Source organism: Lithobates pipiens, unplaced genomic scaffold (genome assembly GCF_037356315.1).
Source record: "Lithobates pipiens isolate NorthernLeopardFrog02 unplaced genomic scaffold, aLitPip1_a1.2 Scaffold_19, whole genome shotgun sequence".
In the NCBI taxonomy this organism is placed as follows: domain Eukaryota; kingdom Metazoa; phylum Chordata; class Amphibia; order Anura; family Ranidae; genus Lithobates; species Lithobates pipiens.
The window spans coordinates 246,518,432-246,535,752 of record NW_027507764.1 but is presented as its reverse complement, the minus strand read 5'-3'; the positions used below and the strand labels follow the sequence as shown (position 1 = coordinate 246,535,752).

Below are 17,321 nucleotides of genomic sequence, written 5' to 3'. Positions count from 1 at the left end.
TTTTTCTTATAACAAAAAGTAGACTATCTTTTTTTTTTTTTTTTTTTCTTCCATTTCTATCGCAAAAAATTAAAATCGCAGAGGCAATCAAATACCATCAAAAGTAAGCTCTATTTGTGGGAAGAAAAGGACGCAAATTTTGTTTGGGTACAACATTGCATGACCGCGCAATTACCAGTTAAAGCAGCGCAGTGCGAAATTGTAAAAAGACCTCTGGTCCTTAGGCTGACAATTGTTCTGGAGCTGAAGTAGTTAAAAAAAAAAAAATCACTTTACATGGACCAGACTTGGGGATGTATCAAGTAAACTGCACATGCATCTTAAAGCGGACTTTAGTTGTTTATCTATTAAATACTCTGGCCTTGTTTTTAACTTTGGCTAGTAAAATCTTTTTTTTCTGCCAGTAAATACCTTATAAAGCCCACTTCCTGTTTCTCGTCTGGAAAAAGGCCTAGGCTTATGACATCATGCACAGCTCACTGTGTGCCAGAAAGGGAGGGGCTGAGTCATAAGCGCCGCAGAGCTGGAGCTGTGTGTCTGTGTAAATCCAGGCAGCAGCTTCAGCTGCCCAGTTAAAATGGGTGCTGCCAGAGTCAGTGGAGGGAGATTTATGGAGCATATTTGGCAAGTACAGAATCGGGGTGTGTGTATATATAAAATGTGCAAAGTGGTTGGAGGTAAGATTCAGAATGGCAAAGCTGTTTTATTACAAATTATGTATGTGAGCAGACTGCATTTCCTCTTTAACTGCCCTCCCCAAATTGTCTCTTGCTCATGGTTTCCAGTTAAAAAAAAAAAAAAAAAAAAAAATTCTAATAACACGTTTACCTTTTAGACTGCATGAAGAAATTGTAGAGTTTCATGATTTCATATCCCCAAGACCCGAAGAAGTTGCTATGAGAAGGGAAGTAGTGAACCGAATTCAGATGGTTGTAAAGGATCTGTGGCCTTCAGCAGAAGTAAGTGGTTTGTCATGGTGTTTTTTTTTTTTTTTTTGCTTTCTCTATAGATCAGTGATGGCGAACCTTGGCACCCCAGATGTTTTGGAACTACATTTCCCATGATGCTCATGCACACTGCAGTGTAGTGGAGCATCATGGGAAATGTAGTTCCAAAACGTCTGGTGTGCCAAGGTTCGCCATCACTGCTATAGATCATACCAAAATCGACATTTTTCACACATCCTCTTCATATAAGCAAAATGAGTTTTGGGAAAACTCCTGTCTATATTGGCTTTAATTATTATCACAGCACCTTTCATTTGGCCATTGCTGTATTTCTCTAGTGAGCTTTTTATATGTATCTGAGTGTGTTACTTAAACAAAAAAACTATGAAATGGCGTTCACATACAGACTAAAGGCTTCACTGACAAAGTAATGTGTGGAGATCCCCCTGAGGAAGACACGTGACCCTGTCGACACGCATAGTGGAGGGGCTAGGACGGTGAAGGCATCTGGGCTTTACAGAGATTTGGGAGCTGATTGAGATTTTTGGATGTGCTGTTCTGTTACACAGTTGAACCTAAAGCTTTCTATGGTGTGGCGTGCTGAAAGTACCTACACCATGTGAGTACCCTGTAAATTTATAAAGATTCACAAGTTTTAAAACCATTCAAGCACTATTGGAGTCTTTCTGCATATACTCTGTTGCTGTTATACTGAGGAAGTGGCTACGGAAGAAGTTTGAGCCAGCTGTGTTGGATATCCTGGGGTGGCTCACAGGCACTGTCTGACCCTGCCTAGTTGGGGGGGGGGGGGTGGGGGGTGGTGTTGCACTCCTAGAGGTGAGCCTATACCCATTGGGGGGAGCATGAGTGAGGTGATCTGCTGGTGGCTTTTTATTTTTCATAATTAAGATCAAGATGTCCATCACTTGAGGGACATATTCTTGTTTTTGTTTTATCAATTTTTTTTTTGCTCATTATGCACTTTGCATGTTAATGGTTTTATTGATTTGTCTGTCAGATGCAATCTCTCATCTATGATTTAGCTCGGATGGATATATATATATATATATATATATATATATATATATATATATATATATATATATATATATATATATATATATATATATATATATATATATATATATATATATATATATATATATATATATATATATATATATATATATTATATAGTGGAACGAAATCTATTGGATTTTTGAAACTTTTTTTAACTAGTAAAAAAATAAAGTGGGGCGTGCAAAATTATTCAGCCCCCTTGCGTTAATACTTTGTAGAGCCACCTTTTGCTGCGATTACAGCTGCAAGTCACTTGGGGTATGTCTCTATCAGTTTTGCACATCGAGAGACTGAAATTCTTGCCCATTCTTCCTTGCAAAACAGCTCGAGCTCAGTGAGGTTGGATGGAGAGCGTTTGTGAACAGCAGTTTTCAGCTCTTTCCACAGATTCTCGATTGGATTCAGGTCTGGACTTTGACTTGGCCATTCTTACACCTGGATATGTTTATTTGTGAACCATTCCTTTGTAGATTTTGCTGTGTTTGGGATCATTGTCTTGTTGGAAGATAAATCTCCGTCCCAGTTTCAGGTATTTTGCAGACTCAAACAGGTTTTCATCCAGAATGGTCTTGTATTTGGCTGCATCCATCTTCCCCTCAATTTTAACCATCTTCCCTGTCCCTGCTGAAGAAAAGCAGGCCCAAACCATGATGCTGCCACCACCATGTTTGACAGTGGAGATGGTGTGTTGAGGCTGATGAGCTGTGTTGCTTTTACGCCAAACATATCGTTTTGCATTGTGGGCAAAAAGTTCGATTTTGGTTTCATCTGACCAGAGCACCTTCTTCCACATGTTTGGCGTGTCTCCCAGGTGGCTTGTGGCAAACTTTAGATGAGACTTTTTATGGATATCTTTGAGAAATGGCTTTCTTCTGGCCACTCTTCCATAAAGGCCAGATTTGTGCAGTGTACGACTGATTGTTGTCCTATGGACAGACTCTCCCACCTTAGCTGTAGTTCTCTGCAGTTCATCCAGAGTGATCATGGGCCTCTTAGCTGCATCTCTGATCAGTCTTCTCCTTGTCTGAGCTGAAAGTTTAGAGGGACGGCCAGGTCTTGGTAGATTTGCAGTGGTCTGATACTCCTTCCATTTCAAAATGATCGCTTGCACAGTGCTCCTTGGGATGTTTAAAGCTTGGGAAATCTTTTTGTATCTAAATCCGGCTTTAAACTTCTCCAACAGTATTACGGACCTGCCTGGTGTGTTCCTTGGTCTTCATGATGCTCTCTGCGCTTTCAACAGAACCCTGAGACTATCACAGAGCAGGTGCATTTATAGAGAGACTTGATTACACACAGGTGGATTCTATTTATCACCATCAGTCATTTTTAGGACAACATTGGATCATTCAGAGATCCTCGCTGAACTTCTGGAGTGAGTTTGCTGCACTGAAAGTAAAGGGGCCGAATAATTTTGCACGCACCACTTTTCAGTTTATTTGCTAAAAAAGTTTAAAATATCCAAAAGATTTCGTTCCACTTCACAATTGTGTCCCACTTGTTGGTGATTCTTCACAAAAAATTAAAATTTTATATCTTTGAAGGCTGAAATGTGGCAAAAGGTTGAGAAGTTCAAGGGGGCTGAATACTTTCGCAAGGCACTGTGTATATGTATATGTATAGATATAGATTATATCTCAATGTAGTGAGAAACTTTTTTTTTTTTTTTTTTTATTGATGATGAATTGTATAGGTACAGAACATAGCCTTTGGGCATTCCCCGGCTAACAAATACAGATAACCCAAACTGAGAAATACAACTTGGCAAATAAAGAACACATTCCATATTTTGCTTGGCCGTTCTTGTAATTAGGCCTTGAAATAAATTACTAGGAGAGTCCTTTTCCTTCTCAACCTACAGAGTAATACATCAGGACAACATTAACTCCTAGTTGGAGTTGTACCCGAGGTAATGAGTGAGTCACTGCAAAGGAGTAAATCTTTATATATCTTAGGCTAAACCAGTGTTTCTCAATTCCAGTCCTCATGGCCCACTAACAGGTCATGTTTTCAGGATTTCCCTCAGATGAAACAGCTGGTTATTTACTAAGGCAGTGAAACTGATCAAATCACCTGTGCAAAATAATGGAAAGCCTGAAAACATGACCTGTTAGTGGGCCATGAGGACTGGAATTGAGAAACACTGGGCTAAACCATATCGGAGGTGAATGAATGGACTCCTGATCGTCGGCTGTATATTCTGAGTCTGTCCACAAGTGCCAGACCTTCTCAAATTTTTTAGGGCAACCCCGAGACAAATGGCTTTCAATAAGGGTACAACCCTATTGATTAGATGCTTCCAGAAAGACAAAATAGTGGCTGATTTCCCCTTGAGACACTATAATCTTCCTGGCATAAGAGACCCAATAGAGTACGCATCACCCTATTAATGACAAAAGTCAACTAACCCCAGGAGTCAAACTCCAACCTTTACATGGACATGCAAAGCAGTCAGAGTATACTGGGTCCCATCCCTCCAATAGCTACTAATCTGAGGTACTCCCAAAAGATATGGGCTAATTCCGCAGGAAGAGGAACTAGGGTAAATATGATTTTAGTCTTTGCGGTTTAAATTTCTGTGTACTATTTTACATTCGATCAAGCTTTCTCTAGTTGATATGTCTAAACAGCGCTCACAGGGTCAAATGGGAGACACCTGATATGTTCAAGGCTTTTGAATTGCATCCATTCGGTGAGTGAACCCCTAGGTGAGTTTCACGCGGTGTGGGGATGCTATATGCCTATCAATCATTAAGTGAAATCCATCACCTATCAACATACTACCAATTTCTCATATGTATTTGCATGTGAATGCTGGTCATACTTAATTTTAGATTGGAGTGCTGCTTTGAGTATTGGAACTTTGTCTATATGGACTAAGGACTTTTCTCTTATATTCACTGACCGACACAGCTCCTCTCTGTAACAAAATGGGTTGTCAGCCCTATCACTGGAGATTACTAGGCAAAGTTGTAACAACACTTCAGAACTTTCAGTTCTACCCAGGGGGCGGTCCCTAGGCTACAACCCCCACAGCCTGCCCTAGCAGACTCTGTTTTTTCTTGCCTAGTGAAGGAGATTCCTAGGAACCCTGCGGGCCCATAGATCTGTGTTTTGATTCAGAAGCTTGGCTTTTTGCGCAAGATGACTGATCCTGTGATCTTCTAGCAACAGCTGACTGGGTGACAGGCTGGTTCACTTATCCTTGTAGTCTCCCCAGTCCGGCCATCGAGCGTGTGCAGGTTGCAGCTATGGCTCGGCAGGCCACGACATACCTCAGCTCCAGAAGTGGTCGTGAGCTTTATGCTCTGGGGCATACATATGATCAGGCTACTGATGTATGACGCAGTCTTCCCTGTACTGATCAGGAGTTGACTACCATGGAATGTCCCCCAGCTCTTCAGGACTGGTAAGCACAGCTCTCCCTGCCTCGGCAGGGTGGAGCAACTGGGCATTCCCTGGTAGGTTGATTCAGGGGCCCCCTCCACCCCCTCTTTTCTCCTGTCCCTAACTCCCCTCCTTTCCCCCCTCATGGGGGGGGGGGCTGTACGTGTGTGTGTGTGTGTGTGTGTGTGTGTGTGTGTGTGTGTCCTGGGCTCTCACCTAGGGTTTTTTAGCTGTGCTGGGTGCCTGGGTCCTGCAGCTTAGTCCCGCTGGATGCCTGTGTAGTCTGCCCCTGTGTTATTGCTGCGCTGTGTCTGCCACATATTTTCTCTAGCCTCTTATAGCACTGATCGGCGGCCATTTTAAGTATGGGCAAGGGTCAGACAAGCTTCTGGCTTCAAGCAGCCATTTTCCTAATGATTCTCTGTTAGAACACTGGTGGACATTTTATTGTAGCCGGACCGCGTTTTTTGTGCTCTAGCAGCAGCCCCTGTGCCCTCCGCTTCCTGTTTGGTCATCAGAGCTCTGGGAGGTTTATCCTGTGATTCTGGACACGTGTGTCAGATCGCTCACCAATCGTGTGGCCGGCCGGCCACCGACACAGCTTGCCATCTGTGGATCTAGGAGCTCTGGGTATCGTCGGGCACTGCTGTAATACAGCGCAGAACTGCCCAGGGTGGTGAGTCCAGCAGGTTAGAGCCCCTCAGCGGCAGCAGGAGGGTGGGACTGTCACTGTCCTAAGGCCCCTTCAGGTGGCAGACAGTGTAGGGTAAGCATGGCTTCAGAAACTGGTGTTTCTTCCCCTGAAATCCAGGCAATTGCAACCGGGTGACCTGTGGACTGCTCTATCCCTATGGACACACGGCGGTCCTCAATTCGTTTGTTGCCAAGATAGAGGTGGTACATTAGGTGCTAAAAAGTGGCCCCGGCCCCCCCCCTCGTCCTCTGGGGAGAGCGCTGAGGCCGGTGACCAGCTACACCCCCCCCCCCCCCCCCCCTCTGTCTTGTTAGATGATGCTGACCAGGCCCGTTCAGACAGTGAGGATGAGTCCCTGTCCAGGTCCGTGCGTGACAAATCGCTAGTCTGAGCACTTGTCACAGCTGTGCGTGATACCCTGTAGATTCAGGAGCTAGCGGATCCCTCTGCTGATGTACCGGTCCCTTTTGTGTCCCACAAGCCAGCACGTTCACCTAAGGTGTTCCCATATCTGACTTATTTTGATAAGTTCATTTACAAGGAATGGGGTCACCCGCAACGGACCTTTGCGGTCTCCAAATACATGGCGATGCGTTGCCCCTTTAAGGAAAGCCTTCTAAAAAAGTGGTCGGCTCCTCCGGTCATGGACCCCCCAGTATCCAGGTTAAATAAAGCAACCACGATCCCGGTTGAGGACTCCTGCATTCAAGGATCCCACCGACAGGAAGGCCGAGGCGGTGGCCTGTTCCTTGTTTACGGTTGTGGGGGTCAGCCGTGTGACCTGTACTGGCATCTGCACTGAGTGGGCAAAACTTGCACTGTGAATTGGGAGAGCAACAGGCCTCCCCTGTCTGCGTGGAACTAGCAGACCAACTAGTGCAAGGCCTTAAGTAAGTTTGTGACGTGGCCCTGGATACCCTTCCTCTGATATCCAGGGCTTCAGTGTCAGCTGTGGTGCTGAGGCACCTGATTTAGCTAAAATGCTGGTCTGCTTACCAGGCATCCTAGAAAGCCCTGACGGATCTTCCCTTCCTTGGTGACCGACTCTTTGGAGCCACGTTAGATGAAATTATTAAAAATGCCACTGGTGGTAAGAGTACTCTACTCCCACAGGCCAGGAAGGCTAAGGAGCTATGCCGCAGGCAAGGGCCCTCTTTTTACGCTCACAAGCGGCTTTTTTTTTGTCCGCCCGGTGCTTCAACAAAACGTCCCCAGCCCGACAGGACGCCCATGGACGGTCAGAAACGTCCCTGGAACCGCAGGCCTAACAAGCCTGTGAACAAAAGTGCTACCGCGTGAGGGTTTGCCCCCACCCATGTCTCGGGTGGGGGGGTCACCTTCGGGAGTTTGCAGCCCCGGTGGTCCTCCCAGTTATCCGACCAATGGGTCTGCGATCTGATTTCCACAGGCTAAAAGATAGTTTCTCTCTTGGCCGCCGAACAGATTCTTCCCCCTCCAGCATACCAGTGTCCCCAGTTTGCCGGGAGGCCCTGTTGGGGGCTGTAAGGGACTTGCTGAATCAAGGGGTGATTGTACCTGTTCCGGAACACTTCCAGGGGTTCTACTCAAATCTGTTTGTGGTTTCCAAGAAGGAAGGCGTACGTACAATCTTGGACTTGAAAGCCCTCAATCACTTTGTAAAAGGGCAGAGGTTCAGGATGGAATCAGTTAGCTCAGTCGCTGCACTCCATCAAGGGGACTCCCTGGCATCCTTGGACATCCAGGATGTGTACCTGCACATACCCATATGCCTTTTGGCATCCAAAAGTTTCTGCGTTTTGCAGCCGGTGAAGCCAATTACCAATTTGTGGCTCTTCCTTTTGGTCTGGCATCAGCCCCCCAAGTCTTTACCAAGGTATTGGCTCCAGTATTGGCATTGCTGAGACAACGTGGGATCGCTATCTTGGGCTACCTGGATGATCTCCTCCATCTTCCCCCCTCAGAATTAGAGGATGTGGCGATCACCATGCAGATCCTGCAGGAATTTGGGTGGCTATTGAACCTAAAGAAGTCGGTGATTGTGCCGACCCAGCATCTGGAGTATCTAGGGTTGCTGTTGGACTCCTTCAGACAAATTGCAGACTCTCAGGTCCACGGTGAAACTGCTGATGAACCGCAATTGGTCGTCGCTCCTGTTTTGCATGCGACTACTGGGGCTCATGGTAGCCTCCTTTTGAGGCAGTACCTTACACCCAGTTCCACACCAGAGTACTGCAGAAGGAGATCTTGTTAAAATGGGACAAGTCTCAGCTGTCCCTGGATCGACAGATCTAGGTGGGCCAACCAGTCAGGGACTCTTATATGGTGGTTGAGGTCCCCGGTGATTCAGTCAGGAAAATCGCTCCTTCCTCTGAAGTGGACGGTGGTCACTATGGATGCCACTCTATCTAGCTGGGGTGGAGTGATGGGGGTTCATTCGGCTCAGGGCCTCTGGTCGACGGTAGAATCCGAGTTGCCGATAAATCTCCTCGAATTAAGAGCAATCAGGCTGTGTCTCCACACATGGTCGGTGAGTCTTCAAGGGCGTCCGGTCAGGATTCAGTCAGACAACGCCACGGCGGTGGCATACATAAATCACCAAGGGGGAACAAGAAGCACAGCCACTGCTCAGGTTTCTCGCATACTTCGGTGGGCAGAGCGATGCGTTCCGGCCCTGTTGGCATTTACATCCTATCTGGGTTGGCAGATGCTGGACCCAGGAGAATGGGCATTGCATCCGGAGACATTCGGGCTGCTGTGCCTGAAGTGGGGAACACCAGATGTGGATCTATTGGCCTCCTGACTCAATCGGAAAGGTGCAAAGATTCGTGTCCAGGACGAGAGATCTGTGGGCAGACGTGTCAGATGCGCTGTTGGCCCTGTGGAATCCGTATCGGCTGATCTACGCCTTTCCTCCACTGAAAATGTTGCCACGTCTGTTTTGCAGAGAGGAAGCCGAGGGGATCCCAGTGATGCTGGTTGCCCCAGATTGGCCTCCGCATCCCTGGTACACAGATCTGGTGCGTCTGGTGGCAGACTCTCCCTGGCGACTGCCGTTGCGAGAGGACCTGTCTCGAGGTCCAAATTTTCATCCTGCTTTACCATCCCTGGCTTTAACGGCATGGCTGTTGAGAGCCAGGTGTTGAGGAACCAGGCTCTGTCACTCGGTGATTCCAACTATGTTGAGGGCACGGAAATCTAGGAATACATACCATCGTACCTGGAAGGCTTACATCACCATGCGAGGAGAATGGTTGGTTGGCGTTCGCGTTCCTTTTTCCATAGCAAGAATCCTTTTTCTCCAGCGAGTAGTAGACCAGATCTCAGCCCTGGCTGTCTTCCCTCCCCCCACAACCCCTGGCATCGCACTCCTTACTGGGTACCTTCGTTCAGGGGCTACAACATTTAGTTCCTCCGGTGCGCCCACCGTTAACCCCATGAGATTTGAACCTGATGTTGTCGGCACGTCAAAAACCGCCGTTTTAATATATCAGGGAGATTCCCCTGTTGACTGTCCCATAAAGTGGTCTTTCTAGTGGCCATTGCCTCGGCCAGGAGGGTTTCGGAATTAGGGAGACTTGCAAGAGAAGGCTGCTATCTGGTCATCCACAGGGATAAGATGGTGTTGCATCCGCAACCATCTTAACTGGGGGGGTTGGGCTTTCATTTAGTGAACACTGATCTCTGCTCCAATCACATGGAGCAGAGATCAGCGTCACTAGTTGCTAGGCAGAATGGAGAAATGCTGTTTACACGGCATTTCCTCCATTCAGCCGTCCCGTGAGGCGATCGCGGGTATGTCCGCGGCGATCGAGTCCGCGGGTCCCGCGACCGGACTCACGGGGGTCCCGACCAGAGCGGGAGCGAGGCGCGCTCCCAATGGCAGGGCGGCATTGAAGATTGGACATACCTGTACGCCAATATGCCTGCCCGTGCCATTTTGTCGACGTACATCGGCGTGCGCTGGTCGGGAACCGGTTAAACATGTTCCCCTCCGATCACAACAGGCGCACCTTTTTGCTGCTGGTTAGCAGGTCTTGTTTTATTTTTTAGTTATTTTAGGTACTTGTAGAGCGCCATCAATTTGCACAATTTTACATATAGTTCATTCACATCAATCCCTACCCTCAAGGAACTTGCAATGTAATTATAAGGGGTTATCCCTGTAACAGAGGGACATTTTAAAGGATTCTACTGTAACCCATTCTCAATCTGAAAAGAAAAATATCTATGTACTGGCGCAAAAGGCACTTGTAAGCCAGTGAATGGATGAGGAAAAGTAGGTATTGATAGGTTGAACACTCACTGCCAATAGCACAATATGACAGGGAAAGGTTAGAAAGTATTAAAAACCATAATACAAACAGTAGTAGGCTAGGCTCAACGTATTTTAGATGGAATCAAATGGCCATATAGATAGTGTCGGTGTTCACTGTGATAGTCAACAGTTGAGTCAGTGGAGGGAGTTAGAGGAGCAGAGCGGCAGTGTTTTCTGCACCAGCTGGCCGTTTAGAGATGGCAATGGTCTGGACAGCAGCATGTGATCTGTGGAGGGGGGAGACACTGCTGGGTGACAGTGTTTATCTTAGCTGCTAGGCGAAGTGTCTGAAGACTTTCAACTTGTTCCTACAGGTTCAAATGTTTTGCATGGAAAATGCTAGGTTGGTCATGGCTTTCCTACTTCCAAAGGTTTTCTGGCCTCAAGACGTTGGGGATGCTTATCTGTACAGTCCCATCTTCCATGCTATCTGTGGTTTGCAGTGGGCAATAGGCATTTCCAATTTGTTGCTTCTTTGACATGTCCATAGCCACCATTCACCATGGTGCATGCCTTGGTTTTGGCTCTACTCCATGCCCAGGTTGTAAGGTTCCTAGAAGACCTTGAAAAGACTGGTCTTTCCAGTCAATTTTAGAAAACATCTAACAAACATGGACTCTGCAGAGTTTCTGCTGGAACCTCAATCTGAGTAAGTCATTGCTAGACACAGCCCTGTAAAGCAGTGGTCATCCACCCTGTCCTTGGGGCCCACTAAGAGCCCATTCACACAGGGGCAACTCCTGATCCGACTTCAGGTCGCCCCTAGTCGCCTCAGGTCGGACAACATTTAAAAAGCAATGTAAGTGAATGAGAGCCGTCTTAATGCACACTACTGAAGTCGCTCCGACTTCAGAAAAGGTTCCTGTACTACTTCTATCCGACTTGTAGGCGACCGGTACCCATTGATTTCAATGGAGATCGCCTCCAAGTCGGATCTCCGTTTATACGGAGGCGACTTTGACAGAATTATCAGCTCTCAAGGGGGAACTCCACGGCAAATTTCTGAAAAAAATTTGGCGTGGGTTCCCCCTCCGAGAGCATACCAGGCCCTTAGGTCTGGTATGGATTCCAAGGGGAACCCCCTACGCCGAAAAAACGGCGTGGGGGTCCCCCCCAGATCCACACCAGACCCTTATCCGAGCACGCTACCCGGCCGGCCAGGAAAGGGGGTGGGGACGAGCGGGCGCCCCCCCCCTCCTGAGCCGTACCAGGCCGCGTGCCCTCAACATGGGGGGGTGCCTTGGGGGAGGGGGGGCGTGCGGCCCCCCCACCCCAAAGCACCTTGTCCCCATGTCGATGAGGACAAGGGCCTCTTCCCGACAACCCTGGCCGTTGGTTGTCGGGGTCTGCGGGCGGGGGGCTTATCGGAATCCGGGAGCCCCCTTTAATAAGGGGGCCCCCGGATACCGGCCCCCCACCCTATGTGAATGAGTATGGGGTACAATGTACCCCTACCCATTCACCTGTGGAAAAAAAGTACAAAAAAAAAAACACAACACAGGGAAAAAATATTTTATTGCACAGCTCCGGGGGTCTTCCGTCTTCGGGGGTCTTCTCGCCGGACTCCTCCGCTATCTTCTTGTAGCTCTTTTACTAGCGGAGGAGTCCGGCTTTCTTCCTCCCCGCCGCCGGCCTCTTCTCCCGACTTCGGGGGTCTTGTCCCCCTCTTCGGTTCTTCTGCCGGGCCACCGCGCCTTCTTATAGCTCTTTTACAGGCGGTGGCCCGGTCTTCTGTCGCCGCCGCCGCCTTCTGTTCTTCTTCTTCTTCTTCTCCAGGAGATGTTGACACGACGCTCTCTCCGGCCGGAATGCCAGAGCCGCCCTGCGCTGCCACTTATATAGGGACAATGGGGCGGTGTCACATGGGTTGATGTCACATGGTGACCCCGCCCCTTACCATGTGACATCAACCCATGTGACCAACCCATGTGACATCAACCCATGTGACACCGCCCCATTGTCCCTATATAAGTGGCAGCGCAGGGCGGCTCTGGCATTCCGGCCGGAGAGAGCGTCGTGTCAACATCTCCTGGAGAAGAAGAAGAAGAAGAAGAACGGAAGGCGGCGGCGGCGGCGACGACGACGACAGAAGACCGGGCCACCGCCTGTAAAAGAGCTATAAGAAGGCGCGGTGGCCCGGCAGAAGAACCGAAGAGGGGGACAAGACCCCCGAAGTCGGGAGAAGAGGCCGGCGGCGGGGAGGAAGAAAGCCGGACTCCTCCGCTAGTAAAAGAGCTACAAGAAGATAGCGGAGGAGTCCGGCGAGAAGACCCCCGAAGACGGAAGACCCCCGGAGCTGTGCAATAAAATATTTTTTCCCTGTGTTGTTTTTTTTTTTTGTACTTTTTTTCCACAGGTGAATGGGTAGGGGTACATTGTACCCCATACTCATTCACATAGGGTGGGGGGCCGGTATCCGGGGGCCCCCTTATTAAAGGGGGCTCCCGGATTCCGATAAGCCCCCCGCCCGCAGACCCCGACAACCAACGGCCAGGGTTGTCGGGAAGAGGCCCTTGTCCTCATCCACATGGGGACAAGGTGCTTTGGGGTGGGGGGGGCCGCACGCCCCCCCTCCCCCAAGGCACCCCCCCATGTTGAGGGCACGCGGCCTGGTACGGCTCAGGAGGGGGGGGGCGCCCGCTCGTCCCCACCCCCTTTCCTGGCCGGCCGGGTAGCGTGCTTGGATAAGGGTCTGGTGTGGATCTGGGGGGGACCCCCACGCCGTTTTTTCGGCGTAGGGGGTTCCCCTTGGAATCCATACCAGACCTAAGGGCCTGGTATGCTCTCGGAGGGGGAACCCATGCCAAATTTTTTTCAGAAATTTTGCCGTGGAGTTCCCCCTTGAGCTCATTCTCTGCTTGGCCTCGGCAAAAGTCGCCTGGCCTGGGGCGACTTGTAAGTCGTCCCAAGTCGGGCTTGAAGTCATCACAAGTCGTTTTGAAGTCATCCCAAGTCGCGCTGTGATCTTAACTCAAGTCGTGTCCAAGTTGCCTGACTCAAGTCGCCTACAAGTCGTGTTGCCCCTGTGTGAATGGGCTCTAACAGGCCAGGTTTGCAAGATAACAAATACATCACAGGTGATATAATTTGCTGCTCAGTGATTGCAGTATTCTAGTCTGCATCTCCCCAAGGTAATACATAAAACCTGGCCTGTTAGTGGGCCCTGAGGACAGGGTTGATGACTACTGCTGTACATGATCTTTCTGCCTCAGTACATAACTTTCTTCTTCTTTTTTTTTTTTTTTTTTTTTTTTTTCTGGGCCCAGAGGAAGTGTTGAGGGTTCTGTCAATTGGAATTGATTAGAGTTGTAACTGAAGATTGTGTGCTGCTTAATTTATATATGTTGGAATTAAGTTTGTGGGTAGAGAGAAAAGAGCTCCTGACAGGGAATGAATGTTTTTTTCACTTTACAATACAAAGGGACATTGGTGTCATATAAACAATTTTGGGAATTGTTCAATTGAAATGCTCCAATTTGTGGGTAGAGAGCTTAGCAATTTGTTCATCAGGGATTTGCTGTTTGTGTACTGTTCAAACTACGTAAGTGTGTGATTGAAGTCACTGGAGAAAGAAGTGAAGTGAGATAATTTGGCCTTTAATCTTGAAATTACATAGTTACGTAGTTTGTCAAGTTGAAAAGACCATCCATTTGCCCCAGAAAGGCAATCGGATTTTCCCTGGATCAACTTTATCTATAAATGTTGGTACCCAGTTATCTTATGTACGTTCAAAGAATCCTGGTCTTTTTTAAAACAATCTGAGCTGGCCAGAACCATCCCTGGGCCCTGGAGGGAGTCTATTCCAATTTTTTTTAGAGCTCTTGCTGTGAAGAAATCTTTCCGTATTTGGAGATGAAATCTTTTTTTTTTTTTTTTTTTTTCCTCTAGACAGAGTGCCCCTTTGTCCTCCTGTGATGACCTTAAAGTGAATAACTCAACACCAAGTTCACTAGATAAACCACTTATTTATACATTTTGATCATATTCCCCCTCCCCCTTAATCTCTTCTTAAAAGGATAAATTCAGTTCATCTAATCTTTGCTCATAACTGATTTTTTTCATGACTCTAAAGCCCCATACACACTAGGAGTTTTTCTGCTGGGTTTTTTTCTTCAGGTTTACCAAAACCATGTAGTGCAAGGGCCTGCCTGATTGTATACACATTGAAACTCCTAAGGTTTGACCTCGTATTATATGGTTTTTGTAAATCTAAAGGAAAAACTCCAGAAAAACTGTGTATGGGGCTTTATCAGTTTGGTTGCACTTCTTCCAGTTCCCCGATATCCTTTTTGAGAGCTGGTGCCCAAAACTGAATGGCATGTTCTAGATGAGGTAATTACTAATGGTTTGTACATGGGCGACATTATCTCTCTGGAGTCCATCCCCCCCTAGTATGTATGATGCATGCATATTCTTAGCCCCCAAGTGCTTAACTTTACATTTATCATTAAACCTAATTTTGCCACACATTTAACCAATTAAACGTTCTTTCACTCTATGCAGATGACACAAAGCTAAACACTGAAATGGTACTTTTAATCCCAGACCCTATATCCTTTATAAAGATATTAAAAAGTAAGGAGCCCAACACTGAACCTTGGGGTACACCACTGAAAACCTTAGACCATTCAGAGTAACAATCATTAACTACTACTCTCTGAATGTTCTTTTTAGCCAGTTTTCTATCAATTTACAAATTGATCTTTCCAAGCTTGTAGACTTCACCTTACACATTAGCAGTGTGTGGGAAATTGTCAAATCCTTTTGCAAAATCCAAGTATACCACATACAGTCACCCTTTTGTTTGTAAGTTTTACTTACCACCTCATAAAAAATCTGTTTTGTTTGAACTTCTGTCTTTCATAAATCCATGCTGTCTGTTGCCGAAAAAAAAAAATTTGAGCAAGAACTCATCTATGTGGTCTTTTTATTAAACTCTCCAATATCTTCCCGACTATAGACGTTACAGTTCTATAGTTGGTAAAGACTTTGATCTCTTTTTAAATATGGGCACCACATTGGCTCTAAGCCAATCCAGTGGTACCATTCCAGTCATTAACGAGTCTCTAAAAATTAGAGACCATGGCTTTGAAATGAGAGATACATTCTTTTGGGATCCTTGAGTGGATGTCATCTGATCCAGGTGGTGCTTTATTATCCACCTTTTATTCTGTCTAAATGTTTCTGGATTGTATCACTTTTGAGCCATTGTGGACCATTTGGGTCTGTGTCAATACCATTCCCATTATGGACATGAGCTCCCCCTTGCTCCTTTTTTATACACAGAGCTGAAGAAAGTATTTAATAAATTTTCCTTCTCTGTCCCCAGTCACCCACTCTAGATTATTTTGGTTTGTGATTACCAGGTTCAGCAGAGTACCATTACTAGTCAGCGTTTCAAACTGGACCATAATATTGTCTTGTATTAAGTTTATACATTTATTTTTTTCCCCTTTAAACTATCCCAGCAGTGCCATTACTTCAGTCAGTTTCTGGGTAAACTCCCCTATTATCACTGTCCTAGCCCTTGCAGCCCTTTCCATCTATGCAAGGAGCTCAGTCTCTACCTCCTCTTTAACACTGGAAGGTCTATAACAACCTCCAATAATAACCTTTGTAGTACGTACACCCATGTACAGTTCCACCCATAATGCGTCTCTCCCAACTAGGTCCTCTTTCACCCTCACTTTGAGATCACTTCTCACATAGAGACAGACACAATCGCCCTTGTTTTACCCAGTCTTTCCGAAAGAGAGCATAGCCAGGAATATTAATAGCCCAGTCACGTGAAGAATTAAGACAAGATTCAGCAATACCAATTAAATCCTAGTTCTCATGCACCAGAGCTTCCAACTCGCCTAGTTTGCTTGACGGGCTTCTGGCATTGGTGAACAAACACTTTAATTCATTGTCGTATGTTGCGTATTTTTTTTTTTAGTATAAACGTACAGTTTTCTATGGTTTGTTTTTAACATGGAAACCATCTCATCTGCCATAGCCCTCCCCCCCCATCTTTCCCCATTCCACCCACCAATGGGGGCGGTCTGACCTATGTGCCCCATTATAATCTAATTCACCCTTTCCCCTGAATCCTAGTTTAAATACTACTCCAGCCTTCCCTCTAAACCTCCCCCCCCCCCCCCCAGCACAGCAGAGCAGACCCCCTTCCATTTAGGTGCAACCCATCTTTAGTATATAGGTTGTACCCAATGAAAAGTCAGCCCAGTGCTCTAAAAACCCAAATCCCTCCTTACAGATCTATAGCCATGCATTCAGGCCTCTAATCTCCCCCTGACTTTCCAGTGTTGCGCATGGCACAGGCGATATTTCACAGAATATCACCTTGTAGGTTCTTTCCTTCAACTTGCAGCTTACATAGTTCATTAAAATGGTTCTTAAGGAGTCTCCATCTTCCAGATAATCTGTCATTGGTTCCAACGTGAACAAAGACAGCTGGCTCATGCTTTACCCTTCCCAGTAATTTATCAACCTAATCCACCACATGCTGAACACTGGCATCAGGGAGACGGAAAACCATTTGAGTTGATCCATGTGACAAATCTATCAGTCCTGATTTATAGAATCCCCTATTTACCACCAACTTTCTAGACCTACCTGCACTACCTTCGCCACCCCTACTAGATGAGCTGCTGTTATAGGTAGCAGAAACGTCTAGGGCTGCCACCTCAGCTTGCCACCCCCACAACTTCACCCATCTTGTCACTCCACAACTTCACCCATCTTGTCAAATCTGGGGTGCTCAAAACCATGGCCGACCTTCTTTTTCGGTGAGCCCCTACCACTCCCTCGAACTACATTAACCCATCTTCCTACCTGTTAATCCAGACTTGCCCCTCCACATTAACCCTACTAGGACCCCTTTGAAGGTTGTCAGTTCTGCCCAGTGTTGCAATTT

The 17,321-nt window shown here is 46.9% G+C and overlaps 1 protein-coding gene across 1 annotated transcript in view; it reads left to right on the top strand.

The window, feature by feature from the left end:
• The first annotated feature begins 838 nt into the window (after positions 1 to 838).
• The window catches only part of TENT4A (terminal nucleotidyltransferase 4A), a 686,787-nt gene continuing 670,304 nt past the window's right edge, over positions 839 to 17,321 (top strand). The window contains exon 1 of the mRNA XM_077491885.1: positions 839 to 959. Within this exon, the coding sequence (XP_077348011.1) occupies positions 897 to 959 (63 nt within the window). The 5' untranslated portion in view covers positions 839 to 896. The remainder of the gene's footprint in view (positions 960 to 17,321) is intronic.